The sequence below is a fragment of the Eriocheir sinensis genome, chromosome 6 (genome assembly GCF_024679095.1).
Source record: "Eriocheir sinensis breed Jianghai 21 chromosome 6, ASM2467909v1, whole genome shotgun sequence".
Lineage (NCBI taxonomy): Eukaryota > Metazoa > Arthropoda > Malacostraca > Decapoda > Varunidae > Eriocheir > Eriocheir sinensis.
The window spans coordinates 2,915,865-2,933,255 of NC_066514.1; the positions used below are offsets into that span (position 1 = coordinate 2,915,865).

The window sequence follows — 17,391 nt, forward strand, 5'->3', positions numbered from 1 at the left end:
TCCGTGTTTTAGGTTCGTTATTTCCTCTGTTGCCCCATTATTATTATTATTATTATTATTATTATTATTATTATTATTATTATTATTATTATTATTATTATTATTTTGCTCCTTTTAGTAATGGTGGGAGAAACAACTACAGTAGAACAGACATACAACAACAACAGCAGTAGTAGTAGTAGTAGTAGTAGTAGTAGTAGTAGTAGTAGTTGCAACAGAAACGAACGGGGTCACACACAAACACACTCACAGCAATACAGTAAATAATTCATTCACACAATTCAAACAAAGAAAATAAATAAAGAACTGTCCCTCACACATTCAATCCGTACTTCTTTCACTGTTCCTTCCTCGTGCATGGCTGTCACTCACTAATCTCCGGAGCCGAGCACTCAGCCTGGTACCTATCCTCTCCTTTCAGTTCTTCCCTTTAATCGGCTTGTTTTCCTTAGTCGTAGGGATAGTAAGTCTTAACCTGTTTTTCCTGTATATTATTTTATTTTTTGCTGTCATATCTTGGGGTTTTTTTCGGTAATGTTTTCTTTTCTGAATTACTCTGTTTTTCTTTGTGTTGCTACAGAACTTAATAGAGATAGTTAAGTTTGTATCTTGTGTTTCCTTAAGGCTTGTATATCTTTTTTTTGTTTTTTTGCTGTCATATCTTGGGGTATTTTTTCGTTAATGTTGTTTTTCTTAATCATTTTGTTTTTCTGGGTGTTGCTACAGAACTTAATAGAGATAGTTAAGTGTGTATCTTGTGTTTCCTTAAGGCTTGTACATCTTTTTCTCTTTTTTTTGCTGTCATATCTTGTGTTTTTTTTCGTTAATGTTGTTTTTCTTAATCATTTTGTTTTTCTGGGTGTTGCTACAGAACTTAATAGAGATAGTTAAGTGTGTATCTTGTGTTTCCTTAAGGCTTGTACATCTTTTTCTCTTTTTTTTGCTGTCATATCTTGTGTTGTTTTTCGTTAATGTTGTTTTTCTTAATCATTTTGTTTTTCTGGGTGTTGCTACAGAACCTAATAGAGATAGTTAAGTGTGTATCTTGTGTTTCCTTAAGGCTTGTATATCTTTTTTTTGTTTTTTTGCTGTCATATCTTGTGGTATTTTTTCGTTAATGTTGTTTTTCTTAATCATTTTGTTTTTCTGGGTGTTGCTACAGAACTTAATAGAGATAGTTAAGTGTGTATCTTGTGTTTCCTTAAGGCTTGTACATCTTTTTTTCTTTTCTTTCCTTGCTGTCATATCTTGTGTTGTTTTTCGTTAATGTTGTTTTTCTTAATCATTTTGTTTTTCTGGGTGTTGCTACAGAACTTAATAGAGATAGTTAGTCTGTGTTTAGTGTTTCCTGAAGGCTTGTACATCTTTTTTTTATTGTTTTGCTGTCGTCTTGTTTTGTTTTTCGTTAATGTTGTTTTTCTGAATCATTTTGTTTTTCTGGGTGTTGCTACAGAACTTAATAGAGATAGTTAAGTGTGTATCTTGTGTTTCCTTAAGGCTTGTACATCTTTTTCTCTTTTTTTTGCTGTCATATCTTGTGTTTTTTTTCGTTAATGTTGTTTTTCTGAATCATTTTGTTTTTCTTTGTGTTGCTACAGAACTTAATAGAGATAGTTAAGTCTGTATCTTGTGTTTCCTTAAGGCTTGTACATCTTTTTCTCTTTTTTTTGCTGTCATATCTTGGGGTATTTTTTCGTTAATGTTGTTTTTCTTAATCATTTTGTTTTTCTGGGTGTTGCTACGGAACTTAATAGAGATAGTTAAGTGTGTATCTTGTGTTTCCTTAAGGCTTGTACATCTTTTTTTTATTGTTTTGCTGTCATATCTTGTGTTGTTTTTCGTTAATGTTGTGTTTTCTTAATCATTTTGTTTTTCTTGGTGTTGCTACAGAACTTAATAGAGATAGTTAAGTCTGTATCTTGTGTTTCCTTAAGGCTTGTACATCTTTTTCTCTTTTTTTTGCTGTCATATCTTGTGTTGTTTGTCGTTAATGTTGTTTTTCTTAATCATTTTGTTTTTCTTTGTGTTGCTACAGAACTTAATAGAGATAGTTAAGTCTGTATCTTGTGTTTCCTTAAGGCTTGTTCATCTTTTATTATTGTTTTGCTGTCATATCTTGTGTTGTTTTTCGTTAATGTTGTTTTTCTGAATCATTTTGTTTTTCTGGGTGTTGCTACAGAACTTAATAGAGATAGTTAAGTGTGTATCTTGTGTTTCCTTAAGGCTTGTATATCTTTTTTTTTGTTTTTTTGCTGTCATATCTTGTGTTGTTTTTCGTTAATGTTGTTTTTCTTAATCATTTTGTTTTTCTGGGTGTTGCTACAGAACTTAATAGAGATAGTTAGTCTGTGTATCTTGTGTTTCCTTAAGGCATGTATATCTTTTTTTTTTGTTTTTTTGCTGTCATATCTTGGGGTATTTTTTCGTTAATGTTGTGTTTTCTTAATCATTTTGTTTTTCTGGGTGTTGCTACAGAACTTAATAGAGATAGTTAGTCTGTATTTAGTGTTTCCTTAAGGCTTGTACATCTTTTTTTATTGTTTTGCTGTCATATCTTGTGTTGTTTTTCGTTAATGTTGTTTTTCTTAATCATTTTGTTTTTCTTGGTGTTGCTACATAACTTAATAGAGATAGTTAAGTGTGTATCTTGTGTTTCCTTAAAGCTTGTACATCTTTTTCTCTTTTTTTTGCTGTCATATCTTGTGTTGTTTTTCGTTAATGTTGTTTTTCTTAATCATTTTGTTTTTCTGGGTGTTGCTACAGAACTTAATAGAGATAGTTAGTCTGTGTTTAGTGTTTCCTTAAGGCTTGTACATCTTTTTCTCTTTTTTTTGCTGTCATATCTTGTGTTGTTTTTCGTTAATGTTGTTTTTCTGAATCATTTTGTTTTTCTGGGTGTTGCTACAGAACTTAATAGAGATAGTTAAGTCTGTATCTTGTGTTTCCTTAAGGCTTGTACATCTTTTTCTTTTTTTTTTGCTGTCATATCTTGTGTTGTTTTTCGTTAATGTTGTTTTTCTGAATCATTTTGTTTTTCTGGGTGTTGCTACAGAACTTAATAGAGATAGTTAGTCTGTGTTTAGTGTTTCCTTAAGGCTTGTACATCTTTTTTTTGTTTTTTTGCTGTCATATCTTGGGGTATTTTTTCGTTAATGTTGTTTTTCTTAATCATTTTGTTTTTCTTGGTGTTGCTACAGAACTTAATAGAGATAGTTAGTCTGTATCTTGTGTTTCCTTAAGGCTTGTGCATCTTTTTTTATTGTTTTGCTGTCATATCTTGTGTTGTTTTTCGTTAATGTTGTTTTTCTCAATCATTTTGTTTTTCTGGGTGTTGCTACAGAACTTAATAGAGATAGTTAAGTCTGTATCTTGTGTTTCCTTAAGGCTTGTATATCTTTTTTTTGTTTTTTTGCTGTCATATCTTGTGTTTTTTTTCGTTAATGTTGTTTTTCTTAATCATTTTGTTTTTCTGGGTGTTGCTACAGAACTTAATAGAGATAGTTAAGTCTGTATCTTGTGTTTCCTTAAGGCTTGTACATCTTTTTCTCTTTTTTTTGCTGTCATATCTTGTGTTGTTTTTCGTTAATGTTGTTTTTCTGAATCATTTTGTTTTTCTGGGTGTTGCTACAGAACTTAATAGAGATAGTTAAGTGTGTATCTTGTGTTTCCTTAAGGCTTGTACATCTTTTTTTTATTGTTTTGCTGTCATATCTTGTGTTGTTTTTCGTTAATGTTGTTTTTCTGAATCATTTTGTTTTTCTGGGTGTTGCTACAGAACCTAATAGAGATAGTTAGTCTGTGTTTAGTGTTTCCTTAAGGCTTGTACATCTTTTTTTATTGTTTTGCTGTCATATCTTGTGTTGTTTTTCGTTAATGTTGTTTTTCTGAATCATTTTGTTTTTCTTTGTGTTGCTACAGAACTTAATAGAGATAATTAAGTCTGTATTTAGTGTTTCCTTAAGGCTTTTTATTTTTACTTTTATTTCCTTGCTGTCATACCTTGTTCCCTTATCACAGTTTTACCACAAAAAATATCAGTAATTTTCCTTGATTGTGCATCGATCTTTTCCTTCAGTCATATGCAGTTTTTTTTATTTATTTATTTACGTATTTTTTTTTTTGCTCTGCCATATTTTGTTTCCTCACAGTCTTGCCTCAAATAGTAACCAGCGATTTTATTTCAAGGTCACTCTGTATCTTGCATTTCCCTCGAGTATATGAATCTTTTATTGAACTTTATTTCTCTGCCATATTTTGTTCTCTCAGAGTCTTGCCACAAAAAGTACTCGATTTTATTTGAGAGTCATTTTGTATCTTTGCATTTCCCTCGAGTATATGAATCTTTTATTAAACTTTATTTCTCTGTCTTGTCTCAAAAAGTAACCCATTTTATTTGAGAGTCAGTCTGTATCTTTGCATTTCCCTCGAGTATATGAATCTTTTATTAAACTTTATTTCTCTGCCATATTTTGTTCCCTCAGTCTTGCCACAAAAAGTACTCGATTTTATTTGAGAGTCAGTCTGTATCTTTGCATTTCCCTCGAGTATATGAATCTTTTATTGAACTTTATTTCTCTGCCATATTTTGTTCCCTCAGTCTTGCCACAAAAAGTACTCGATTTTATTTGAGAGTCAGTCTGTATCTTGCATTTCCCTCGAGTATATGAATCTTTTATTGAACTTTATTTCTCTGCCATATTTTGCTCCCTCACAGTCTTCCCTCAAAAAGTAACATCGATTTTCTTTCTTCCCTCAGAGCAACAGGAGTCAACCGGCCATCGGATTGAAACAGACGCAGAAGTCAAGGGTAAGTACTGAGTGACCTTTGCGTCTTCTGCTCTTTCTTCTCCGTCTTCTTCTTCGTCTTGGGACCCGCGACTTTCATTTGGTCCGTGTCTGATGCCATTTCCTGGGTGGCTTATCGACCTCAACCTTCCCCTGCGAGTGTTAACAGGTCGCTCGCTAGTTGATGCTTATTAAAGACACGAAGCAGGTAGAGATGGAGTCTGGTCACTATACGCGGCCTCGGATCAGAGTGGGGCAGATTAGCAGGGCAGGGAGGGAGGGAACATAAGTACATAAGAACGGGAGTCTGCAAGAGGCCGGTTGGGTGAAGGGCCGAGATTGCAGGGGTGAAAACGAGTAGACGAATTCTGGCAGGGTGGAAAGGAGGGAGGATATTGGCAAGGTGGGGAGGAGTAGCAAGGGGAGTCAGGCATGGCAGGGGGGAGATCTAGCGGGGTAGGAGGGAGGGTCTGACAGGGGTGGATTAGTTACCCTCAAAGGACTCATTGTTTACTCGTTCTCAGTGTCGGGAAGGAATCAAAGAAAACGGAAATGTCTATGGTATACCCTGCTAGACACGCCCCTTGTACAACCTCTCACATTGGTGCTTATAGGAGGCTCACGTGCAATCTTTTCTCACATTCGTGCTTCCAGGAGACTCGTGCTAATGACGCTCTAAGTAACTGGAAAGGGGATCATATGCGGGAAACTGGCAGGGGAAGAAGGGAACCATGGCAGGGGTGGATAGATTAGTTCAGCAAGTCTGGCAGGGAAGGCAGAGTTGGGTGCAGCAGGGGTGGATACAAGAGGAACAGGGTAAGGAGTGTGGCTTGGCAACTCTCTTGGTTGTGAGCCGAGTGTGCTAACCACTGCACCACGAAGCTCCCAGGCGTCTGTCTAATGCTCATCTCCTCTTCGTTATGTGTTTTCCAAGTGGTGGTTGTTTTGAGATGTTATGCGCGTTTTCCGCAGAGTTTTCAGTGTCTGCGCGCGGCGTCCAAGGTGAAGGCAGAGGAGGGAAATAAGTGTAAGGGTATTTTCTGGCTGTGTTCATCATGTTAATTAAGGGCATGTTTCCTGTCACCTCAGTGCACACTCCCTCTTCCGCCCTGCCGCCCCCGTAGCTCCCCCCCCCCCCTGTTTACGAGTCTCCACATCCCTCTCGACCCCCCCCTCCCTCTCTCCTTCCTTCCTTGGTTTATCCTGCATCAGATGGAACTTTCCGTCGACTGCAGCTGGTCCTCCTGGCGCAGCGGCCGAGGGGTGAGGTGAACCACTAGAGTGTGTGTGTGTGAGTGTGTGCAGGAATAACAGCTGATGTAAACCACACTTCTATTTTTTATTTTTTTTACGTCTATGCCTATAGGGCCTGGATGGTAGTCGGCCCCCAGCCCGTCATGGCGCAGGCAAGTGTTTATAGCGGCGCCATCTTCTCTTGGCTCATGCTGCCCCCCGGAACTCCTTCTTGATTCACTTGGACGGTTTCCTCTAGAGTCCGGGTTGATGGGTGGTCTTCAGGACAGCATGTGGGTAGTTTTAAGCCACTCGGCGGTGACTGAAAAATCCCAGGTGGTAGCGTGGGGATTCGAACCCGCGTTGTCCATCAGGCGGTGAATGTGGGCCCAGCACGCTACCACTCACCCACCGTGTTGGTGTCACGCGCCCCGCCTCCTTATGCCGCCCTACTGCCTGCATCCCCGGCAAGGAAACTGTTTCTCTCTCCGCCCCGCGCCGACCCGTCCCCGAGTGTAGCCGGCGGCCTGCGTGAGTCATGGTGTGGGTGTGAGGGGTGCCGCCAGCCACCTGTTCCACCCCTGGCCGGGCAACACTGCGGGACACCTGAGGAGCCCTGCCGAGTCTCCCTGCCAGCCCCGCTCTAGGGTGAGGCGCCGCCCCCTGCTGATGCTGTACTCGTCCAGCCAGCGGCGTGGGGGGGTGAAGTGGGGCGGGATGCTTGCCCTGTCTGAAGGCCGCGGCGGGGGCGAGGCTGGGGGCGCCGCGGCAAAAAAAATGTCTGGGTGGAGGGGGTGGATGCTGCTGGTTACCATGACAACGTGACGTCATCTCAGCGACACCCAACACGTGCTGCCCCTCCCGCCGCCCCTCCCGCAGGAGTGGCGGCGGAGGGAGTCACCCATAGCCCGCCGCCACACCGCACCGTGGAGCTTCCGTGTCCTGCTGCCGGGGGGGGGGTGGGGGGGGACCGGGGGGGTGAGGGGAGGCCGCCGGGAAGTGGTGGTCATGGTAGTGGTGGTCAAGGCGGCTCTGGTGGTGTTGATGGTGGTAGTGGTGATGGTGGTAGAGATAGGTGGTGATGGTGGTGGAGGGAATGGTGGTGATGATGGCGGTGGTGGTGATGGTGGCAGAGGTAGTGGAGATAGTGGTAGAGATAGGTGGTGATGGTGGAGGAAATGGTGGTGGTGATAGTGGAGGTGGTGGTGGAGGGAATGGTGGTGGTGGTGGTGGTGGTGGTGATGATAGTGGAGGTGGTGGTGGTGATGGTGGTGATGGTGGTGATGGTGGTGGTGGTGATGAATGAAGACACACGCACAATGGAGGAATATCATAATCATCATCATCATCATCATCATCATCATCATCATCATCATCATCGCATTCTCGTTCTCTTTCACTATCGGCTGGTTTTGTGGGTGAGAGAGAGAGAGAGAGAGAGAGAGAGAGAGTCGGTCATTTCGATATTCAAGTCGCTTCCTTTTCCGCGCCTTTCTCTTGTTCTTCCCCATAACGGAAAGAGAGAGAGAGAGAGAGAGAGAGAGAGAGAGAGAGAGAGAGAGAGAGAGAGAGAGAGAGAGAGAGTCGGTCATTTCGATATTCAAGTCGCTTAATTTTCCGCGCATTTCTCTTGTTCTTCCCCATAACAGAAAGAGAAACGAAGAGAGAGAGAGAGATGTGAAGTGCAGGCATTATTGATCATAGACAAACATGGATGACAGAGGGATGAGAGGATGACGAGGAGGGGTGGTGGGTGGATAGAGGAGGAGGAGGAGGACGAGGAGGAGGAGGAGGAGGAGGAGGAGGAGGAGAAACAGCAAGGAGGTTCAGGAGGATGAGACGTTGAAAAAGGGATTGCGGAAGATTGATAACACTGTTTGATAAGGAGGAGGAGGAGGACGAGGAGGAGGAGGAGGGACACGATAACTCTGATAATGATGATAAACATGGTGATAATGATAATGAGTAGAAGGAAAAAGAGGATGGAGAAAATGTTTATGCGAATGAGGACAGTGATGATGATTGGGACGATGAGGAGGAGGAAGGAAGGGAAGATGGGACCCTCACCGCTGCATCCCTCTCCCGGCGTGAAAACAGTGGCAAAGTCTATATATACCAAGTCAAGTCACTCTGCTTCAAAACTGTGACCGGTACGCGTAGGAGGCGGTTTTGGGGCGGAGCAGCGGGATGACGTCACTTGGAGCCAGAAAAAAATACCCGCCAGTTCAGGGGTGACTAAAGTTGGGGCCGTGTGTGCACTCTGGATGTGCATTCTCGCCTTCTTTCACAGCGCGTTCAGGCAAGCCACTGGCGAAAAAATATGTCTTTTTATTGTGCTATTGCGTGACTGTAATTTCAATGCCTACAAACGGCGGTGTGGGGTGTGAGGGAGGGCATGTTGAAGTGATTGATTTAAATTAGTCCGCCTTTCTTCGTTTTCTCCAAATCCCTGTTTCTACATTCTCTAGTTTGGCTCCAAGCAGTGTCACGCATAAACCACGCCTCGGCCGTGTGTCTCCTCCCACAAACCTGCGTATGACTTGACTTGCTGTATATAGACTTAGGCCAGGGGAGCATGGCAGGTGGCCGCGGCGTGTGTCAGGCTGGCGGCACACATGTTGCCCCGCGTTGCAAGGGGAGCGCCGAGAATGTGCGGGTGAGCAGTGGTCAGTCTCGGCACACTCACTAACCCGACGCTTTGGCGAACATCGAGCCTCATCGCCGCAGCTGCCTGTAAATAAACAAGCCAAAAACAATCCGATTTCTGGGCGACATATATTGGGTCGTATTAATAGACATATCGGCCCTAAGAACACATAATTGAAGAGGCTTTCGTAGGGGTTGTGGGCATTTCCAGGGGTAGTTTTATAACCCTGGTGGTAGTGTGACCCCTCCTCTGTACCATGAGCCTAAAAAACCCTTATTAGAACCTGATTGACCCCCTCTTTGACACTACACTAATTTGACAGGACTTTCGTAGGAGTTGTGGACATTTCCAGGGGTAGTTTTATGGCCCTGGTGGTAGTGTGACCTTTCCTCTGTACCATGAGCCTAAAAAAAAACTTATTAGAACCTGATTGACCCCCTCTTTGACCCTACACTAATTTGACAAGGCTTTCGTAGGAATTGTGGGCATTTCCAGGAGTAGTTCTATGACCCTGGTGGTAGTGTGACCCTTCCTCTGTACCATGAACCTGAAGAAACACTCATTAGAACCCGATTGACCCCCTCTTTGACCTTTAGAAATAGATAATGTGAGAAGCGAAAATGTGTTGTTATCCCGCCCATAGGCACTGCCCGGCGGCCTATATGTATACCCGTCACCTGGCTCGGTCCGCAGGCACACTTGTATTCTCGTTCAGACGGCCGTGTCGAGCCCAGTCAGAGCCAGGAATCAACGGCTCTGATGTAGATGTATCTTCATTTGCGGCTTCGTCTATTTGATATACTGGTCCGTGTATCGTGACACTTCATGTATGAACGGCAGTACGTCGATACACCATAGCGTTGGGGTGTGGAGGTCTTCACTTAAGGCCCCCGCCCCCCCCCCGCTTTTTTTTTACAACAAAGGAGACAGCTCAAGGGCACAAAAAACGAAACTATAATACAGAAAAGCCCGCTACTCGCTGCTCCTAAAAAAGAATCGAAAGAGGTGGCCGAAAGAGAGGTCAATTTCGGGAGAAGAGGTGTCCTGATACCCTTACTTCTGTGACCTTATTTCCCTGGTTAGGGCGGCCATTTATCTTCTCAGTCACTTGGTGGTCACCCGAAGAGTGCGTCGACGAACCACAAGCCGCTGGCGAAGTTGATCAGCCGCCCACCAAGTGTTGGGCGCCCGATAAGCAGAGAGCGGAGAAAAAAAGTCTAGTTAGGCGTCAACTTTCATCAGTCAGTCTGTCGGTCATTCAGTCTCTCTCTCTCTCTCTCTCTCTCTCTCTCTCTCTCTCTCTCTCTCTCTCTCTCTCTCTTTCCTCCGCTTCTTGTTTTTACCTATTTCTCTTCAATAATCTCTCTCTCTCTCTCTCTCTCTCTCTCTCTCTCTCTCTCTCTCTCTCTCTCTCTCTTTCCGGCTTTTTTTTTTTTTATATATATATATTATTATATCTCTCTCTCTCTCTCTCTCTCTCTCTCTCTCTCTCTCTCTCTCTCTCTCTTTCATTCGATGATTGTTTTTATCTATCTCTCTCTCTCTCTCTCTCTCTCTCTCTCTCTCTCTCTCTCTCTCTCTCACACACACACACCGCGTAAGGCAGGCACAAGGGGGGTGGCTGTACGCTTCCCATCCACCAGACACACACATGCAAGCGTCCCTCTAACTCACGGTAATGACCACGCTGTAAAAGGCTCTCAGCGCGCTTAATACTCCCGTTATAATGCAGACAGCGGGCAGACAAAGGCGGTGTTAGGATCATGGCCCGCTAATGATAAGGTTCGTATAACAGCACATCCCATTGTGTCCCTTGCAAGCCTGATTTTCGCGGGAAGAGTTTGAACGCGGCGGGACATCGGGCGGGGCGGCACGTGGTTGGCGGGAGGGAGGCGGGTGTTAGCCAATGGGGTGGGTTGGAAGGGCCAGTCCCGGGTTACGATTGGGTGCCACGCCGCTCAGACCTGCGCAGAGGCTAGCAGCTGGTGTGATGGATGTAAACAGTGTCCAGAGAGCAGCTTCACTTCAGTATCTGCGCAACCGCCGGTGAGGTGAGACATGTGCCGCCCCGCTCCCCCACACACGTGACATGTTGCTTGTGATCGATGTGCTCCTGAGTGCCTCCCCGTAGCCCCTTGAAGTGCCGGGAGTGTCGAGTGCCGGAGAGTGCCATGGTACTGCCCTCCGCGACCCTGCACATCGCCTCCAGTGCTCCCTAGTGATTTTGAGGTGATAGGTTCAGGCCTGTCGGTGTGCGAGGTGTGTGCACAGGAGCAATACAGCGCTTACAGGTGTGTGCACAGGAGAAATACAGCGCTTACAGGTGTGTGCACAGGAGTAATACAGCGCTTACAGGTGTGTGCACAGGAGAAATACAGCGTCTGACAGGTGTGTGCACAGGAGAAATACAGCGCTTACAGGTGTGTGCACAGGGGAAATACAGCGTCTGACAGGTGTGTGCACAGGAGAAATACAGCGCTTACAGGTGTGTGCACAGGAGAAATACAGCGCTTACAGGTGTGTGCACAGGAGAAATACAGCGCTTACAGGTGTGTGCACAGGAGAAATACAGCGCTTACAGGTGTGTGCACAAGAGTAATACAGCGCTTACAGGTGTGTGCACAGGAGAAATACAGCGCTTACAGGTGAGTGCACAGGGGAAATACAGCGCTTACAGGTGTGTGCACAGGAGAAATACAGCGTTGACAGGTGTGTGCACAGGAGAAATACAGCGCTTACAGGTGTGTGCACAGGAGAAATACAGCGTTGACAGGTGTGTGCACAGGGGAAATACAGCGTCTTTAAGTGTGTGCACAGGAATTCACCGGTGACACGTGTGCACAGGAGGTCAGGTGTGCACAGGAATAGTCACTTGTGCTCAGGATTACAGCAAAGTCAGTTGTGCGTCGCGTCCTCCGAAGCAGCCAAGGAGATGTCCGCGTGTTAAGTAGCCTGGACACCGCCGCGGCCTCACCTGCGGAGCGATGGGCGATGCTTCAGGTGAGTGAGGGCCACGCACGCACACACACACGCACGCACACCCTAACCTTGGCTAGTGTGTGTGTGTGTGTGTGTTAAGTTCTTGTGTTATACATGGACATATAGACCTAAGGATTTGTGTCGACGCGGGGATGACTTCAGAACCTGAGCCACAGGGGAGAGAGCCACTATCGGAGCCACACGGGGGAGAAGGGGGTTGGGGGGTGGGGGGGCAGGGGGGGGGCGTTCACAGCTGAGATTTGCGATTGGGTGTTTATTTATTTGTTTGTGTGTTTGTTTATCGTGGGGAAGCAAAATGGACCATGTTTGTTGGGTGTGTTTATCTTGAGCTCTGCGTGTTTTACTTACAACGGTGTGTGTGTGTGTGTGTGTGTGTGTGTGTGTGTGTTCCTTGCCCTCTCGCCCTCTTGAGACTCCTTCGTATAGGTGAATTATACTTGTGGGTTGGATGAAGGTAGGACTGTGTGTGTGTGTGTGTGTGTGTGTGTGTGTGTGTGTGTGTGTGTGTGTGAATAAGTAACTGAACGAGTGAGTAGGTGATGTGTGTGTGTGTGTGTGTGTGTGTGTGTGTGTGTGTGTGTGTGTGTGTGTGTACCAGGAACAACAATAACATCATGCTCTCCGGCCGTTAAACAGGAGATAATGAAGGTAATGATAATTGCTGGGTCATGGTAGAGAGCGTTTAGTTCCTGTCACCGCTAAGTGCTACTGTTGGCTGGTCGTTACGTTGTACTGTACGTCAAAACTAGCACTAGGAAGATGATATGTTGTACTTCACGTCAAAGCAAGTTGGAAAGTTTCGTTCAGTCGGCGCAACATCTGTGGTCATATGCCGGAGAGAGACAGAAGGGGAAGGAATTATAGGAGAAGGGAACAGACCCCAGGAGACGGGACACAACCCCCGATTAATACCTGGTACCCATTCACTGCTGGGTGGACAGGGGCGTAGGGTATCGGAAAAGGAAAAGTTGGAAAGTTTCGTTTAGTCGGCGCAACATCTGTGGTCATATGCCGGAGAGAGACAGAAGGGGAAGGAATTATAGGAGAAGGGAACAGACCCCAGGAGACGGGACACAACCCCCGATTAATACCTGGTACTAAGGGTTCATGTTATAAGACACTTTGGGTTCTCACATGACCTATTTCTAACGGTCAAAGAGGGGGTCAGTCGGGTTCTAATGAGTGTTTCTTCAGGTTCATGGTACAGAGGAAGGGTCACACTACCACAAGGGTCATAAAACTACCCCTGGAAATCAGGTTCACGGTACAGATGAAGAGTCACACTACCACCAGGGTCATAAAACTACCCCTGGAAATCAGGTTCACGGTACAGATGAAGAGTCACACTACCACCAGGGTCATATAACTACCCCTGGAAATGCCCACAACTCCTACGAAAGCCTTGTCTTGGGCGATGATATGTCCGTTAATTAAGAGTGCAGATATACACTCGTAAGAAGATGACTCACACTTAACCGCTATTATGTACATTGATAGGCGGAAGGAGAGCGAAGCAGGGTTGAGACATGAATGGAACACGTTTTGAATACCGATAATTGCTACCCTGGTTCTTTGTTTTTATGATGGACTTAACTATTTTTTTACGGTAAGGGAAACAGCTCAAGGAAAAGAAGCAGGACCCCAAAAAGACCCGCTAACTCTGCTCTTACAAAATGAAATACAAGGTCAAGAGAGGTCAATTTCGGGTGGACATTGTTGGTATTACGAATGGGGAAATGAGTGTTTAGGTTTTTTTTTTTTTTTTTTTTTTCCTGAAGGGCACGTGAGAGGAGGGAAGAGAAAAAAAGTGGTTAACAACTGTGAAAATTGTAATTACTGAGACTACAAGTTGGCATTATCTAATTTGCCGCCTTAATTATGATAGACTTGGTAATAGTGCTTGGGAGGAGGAGGAGGAGGAGGGGAAGACAAACTAGGTAATGGTGCTGGAGAAGAAGAGGAAGAGGAGGAGGAGGAGGAGGAGGAGAGGAAAGACTTTAAATGGTGGCAGTGAAGAGGAAGAAGAAGAAGAAGAGGAGGAGGAGGAGGAGGAGGAGGACAAACTAGGTAATGGTGGTAGTGAGGAAGAGGAAGAAGAGGAGGAGGAGGAAATACTTTAACGGTGGTAGCGAGGAGGAGGAGGAGGAGGAGGAGGAGGAAGAATTGAAGAGGTAAAAAGATGCTTGGAAGGTGAGAACGAGGTGGTAGTGGTGGTGGTGGTAGTGGTTGTTGTGGTGGAGGTGTGGTTGTGGTTGTGGTGGTCAGCGCTGTCAAATTACCGTACTCTGCCTATTGCATTCTCGTACGTTCTTACCGATAACTATAACCAAAAAAAAAACATCGATATATAAGAGTTTTTACGATGACTAATTTCCTATCATTATTTGCGTGGTTGTGATTGTCTTGGAGTCTAAAAAATGATGTATGCATTGTTCAAACCTAAGTCTATATATACCAAGTCAAGTCACTCTGCTTCAAAACTGTGACCGGTACGCGCAGGAGGCGGTTTTGGGGCGGAGCAGCGGGATGACGTCACTTGGAGCCCCCCCAAAATACCCGCCAGTTCAGGGGTGACTAAAGTTGGGGCCGTGTGTGCACTCTGGATGTGCATTCTCGCCTTCTTGCACAGCGCGTTCAGGCAAGCCACTGACGAAAAAATATGTCTTTTTATTGTGCTATTGCGTGACTGTAATTCCAATGACTACAAACGGCAGTGTGGGGTGTGAGGGAGGGCATGTTGAAGTGATTGATTTAAATTAGTCCGCCTTTCCTCGTTTTCTCTAAATCCCTGTTTCTACATTCTCTAGTTTGGCTCCAAGCAACGTCACGCATAAGCCACGCCTCGGCCGTGTGTCTCCTCCCACAATCTTGCGTATGACTTGACTTGGTGTATATAGACTTTGGTTCAGAGTACGATATATGATTTGGCAACGCTGGTGGTGGTGGTGGTGGCGTCGGCGGTGTCTGGAGGGGAAGGGTAACCTGAGCTCACCGCAGCGTCTCATCACTACCTCTGAGATCACGGGAAGACCTTCGATGCTGGTCTACCGTGGCTCCTCCTCCTCCAACCCTTCTGCCTTTCCGGAGGCTTCGTGGTGCAGTGGTTAGAACACTCGGCTCACAACCAAGAGAGCCCGGGTTCGATTCCCGGGCGGAGTTGAAAAATTTGGGCGGCTTTTCCGGTACTCTACGCCCCTGTCCACCCAGCAGTGAATGGGTACCAGGTATTGATCGGGGGTTGTGTCCCGTCTCCTGGGGTCTGTTCCCTTCTCCTATAATTCCTTCCCCTTCTGTCTCTCTCCGGCATATGACCACAGATGTTGCACCCTAAGCCCCTCTCCACCCAGCAGTGAATGGGTACCAGGTATTAATCGGGGGTTGGGTCCCGTCTCCTGGGGTCTGTTCCCTTCTCCTATAATTCCTTCCCCTTCTGTCTCTCTCCGGCATATGACCACAGATGTTGCGCCGACTAAACGAAACTTTCCAAACTTTCCCTGCCTTTCCCTCACCTTACTCCCTCCTACCTTCCCTCCCGTCACTCTTCCTTCATCCTTGCTTCCTTGATTGTTCCTTCTCTCCCTTCCTTCACCTCAGTCCCACCTTGCTGTCATCTTCCTTCATTCCTTCCTTCCCTTCGTTACTCTTTTCCTTCAATCCTTCTCTCCGTTCATTCCTCCTTCCTTCCTTCCTTCATCCCACTCTGCTTCCTTACATCTCTCCCTCCTTCACCTTCCTTCCTTCACTCCTCCGTACTTCCTTCCTATCTCCATACCTTCATTCCTCCTCTTTCAATCCTTTCTTCCTTCCATTTTTCTCTCCCTCATTTTTATCTCCATTACACAAGCTTAAGTACCTTCTCTTCCCTCCATTCCCTCCCCTCTTCTCTTCTCCCTTCTCCTCCCTTCTCCCTCTTCTTCCTTCTTCTTCCTTCTCGTCTTTGCCCTATTCTCTTTATATATCATAGTTAAGTATCCCCTATCTTCTTTTCCCCTCTTCTATTCCTTTCGTTTATGCTCCCTTTTCGACCCTCTCATCTCCTCCCTTTCCTCCTCCTCCTCCTCCTCCTCCTTTCCTTCAGTGCCTCCCGATAGTCATCCCTCCTTTTCTCCTTCCCTCCCTCCCTCCACCTTTTCCCCTGCCCTTTCATCATTGTGTCAATCTATTCTGCTTCATTTTTTTTTTCCTCCTTCTCTCCTCTCTCCATCCCTTGTCCTCTCCTCCACCTCCCTCCTCCACCTCCCCTTGCTCCACTTCTCTACGTGTCACTGTCCTCGTATGCCTCATCTCCCTCCTCCTCCTCCTCAGTGAGCTTCTTGTGTCTAACTAACGTAGAAAATCTGTCACTAACGTAGAAGTACAAAGCTTGACCCGTATACCAGCACACCTGTTTTGAAAAGGAGGAAAAGTTTAATCCCCCAGAGAATTTTAATCCCGGAGGGAAAACACGTGTGGGCCCTCATAGACGCCACACCTCAAACTCTCCCGCGTGACTCGACCGATTTAAAGCCGCCTCCCTTCAGGTGTTGATACAAAATTCATCTTAACTGTAAAGTTCACCGATATATCGTCTTGCAACAGTAAATAAAAAAAATAAAAAAAGAAGTAATCATGCCGTCCAACTATTTCAATTGCTGTAATTGTTCAAAGAAATATGCTGCGATTCATTACCAAACCAGCGACGCGATGTGTAGGTACTGTGTCTTAGACTTACGTATTCAGGCACTACAAACAACCAACGAGGATCTACAACGCTCCAATGCGTTACTCTGGGACATCGTGACGTCACACCCTCAACTCCCTTCTTCTTCTTCTTCTTCTTCTTCTTCTTCTTCTTCTTCTTCTTCTTCTTCTTCTTCTTCTTCTTCTTCGTCTTCTTCGTCTTCTTCTTCTCCCTCTTCACCCTCCACCACCAGCACCGCCATCACCCCCGCCCCCTCCCCCACCCATCCCACCATCACCACCACCTACTCTTCCTCCTCCCCTTCCTCTTCCTCACTCTTCTCTTCCGCCCCTTCCTCCTCCTCCAACTCTGCCCCCTCCTCCACATCATCAACATCCTCCTCCTCTACTCCCCCCCAGCCAACCCCTTCTTCCTCTTCCTCCTCCTCCGCCTCTGCCACCTCCTCCTACATTTCTTCTCCCCCTCCTCCACATCCCCACATCTCCTCCTCCTCTACTCCTCCCCAGTCAACCCCTACCGCCCCTTCCTCCTCCTCCGCCTCTGTCCCCTCCTCCACATCCTCTACATCCTCCTCCTCTACTCCTCCCCAGTCAACCCCTACCGCCCCTTCCTCCTCCTCCGCCTCTGTCCCCTCCTCCACATCCTCAACATCCTCCTCCTCTACTCCTCCCCAGTCAACCCCTTCCTCCCTTCCTCCTCCTCCGCCTCTGCCCCCTCCTCCACATCCTCAACATCCTCCTCCTCTGCTCCCCTGCAGTCAACCCCTTCCGCCTCTTCCTCATCTTCCCTTGGCTCCCCTTGTCCCTCTCCGCTACCAGCCCTCCTAACGCCTCCACGTCCAGTCGCCACCACACTCCCACTGCTCACTACTCATCCATTAGACGCCACAAGACCATTCTTCCTGCTGTGGTCTGCGTAGATCAGACACAGTTTCGGGGCACAGACAAGCTGAAAACATCTGTTAGACTTGTAGGGGACTCGCTGGTTAGAGGTCAATTAACGGAATTCTGCGGCAGGAATACAGAGACGCGGAGGCGTTATTGTA

The 17,391-nt window shown here is 45.9% G+C and overlaps 1 protein-coding gene across 45 annotated transcripts in view; it reads left to right on the top strand.

The window, feature by feature from the left end:
* The first annotated feature begins 10,635 nt into the window (after positions 1 to 10,635).
* LOC126988490 (proline-rich protein 36-like) overlaps positions 10,636 to 17,391 on the top strand; it is a 150,672-nt gene continuing 143,916 nt past the window's right edge. Inside the window, exons 1-5 of one of the 45 annotated variants that reach the window (XM_050846819.1) lie at positions 10,636 to 10,988; positions 11,054 to 11,085; positions 11,119 to 11,182; positions 11,279 to 11,406; positions 11,439 to 11,665. In XM_050846819.1, the coding sequence (XP_050702776.1) occupies positions 11,650 to 11,665 (16 nt within the window). In that variant the 5' untranslated portion in view covers positions 10,636 to 10,988; positions 11,054 to 11,085; positions 11,119 to 11,182; positions 11,279 to 11,406; positions 11,439 to 11,649. Of the gene's footprint in view, positions 11,666 to 17,391 lie in introns of all 45 variants that reach the window. The other 44 variants (XM_050846929.1, XM_050846904.1, XM_050846964.1 and 41 more) reach the window with 44 other exon arrangements.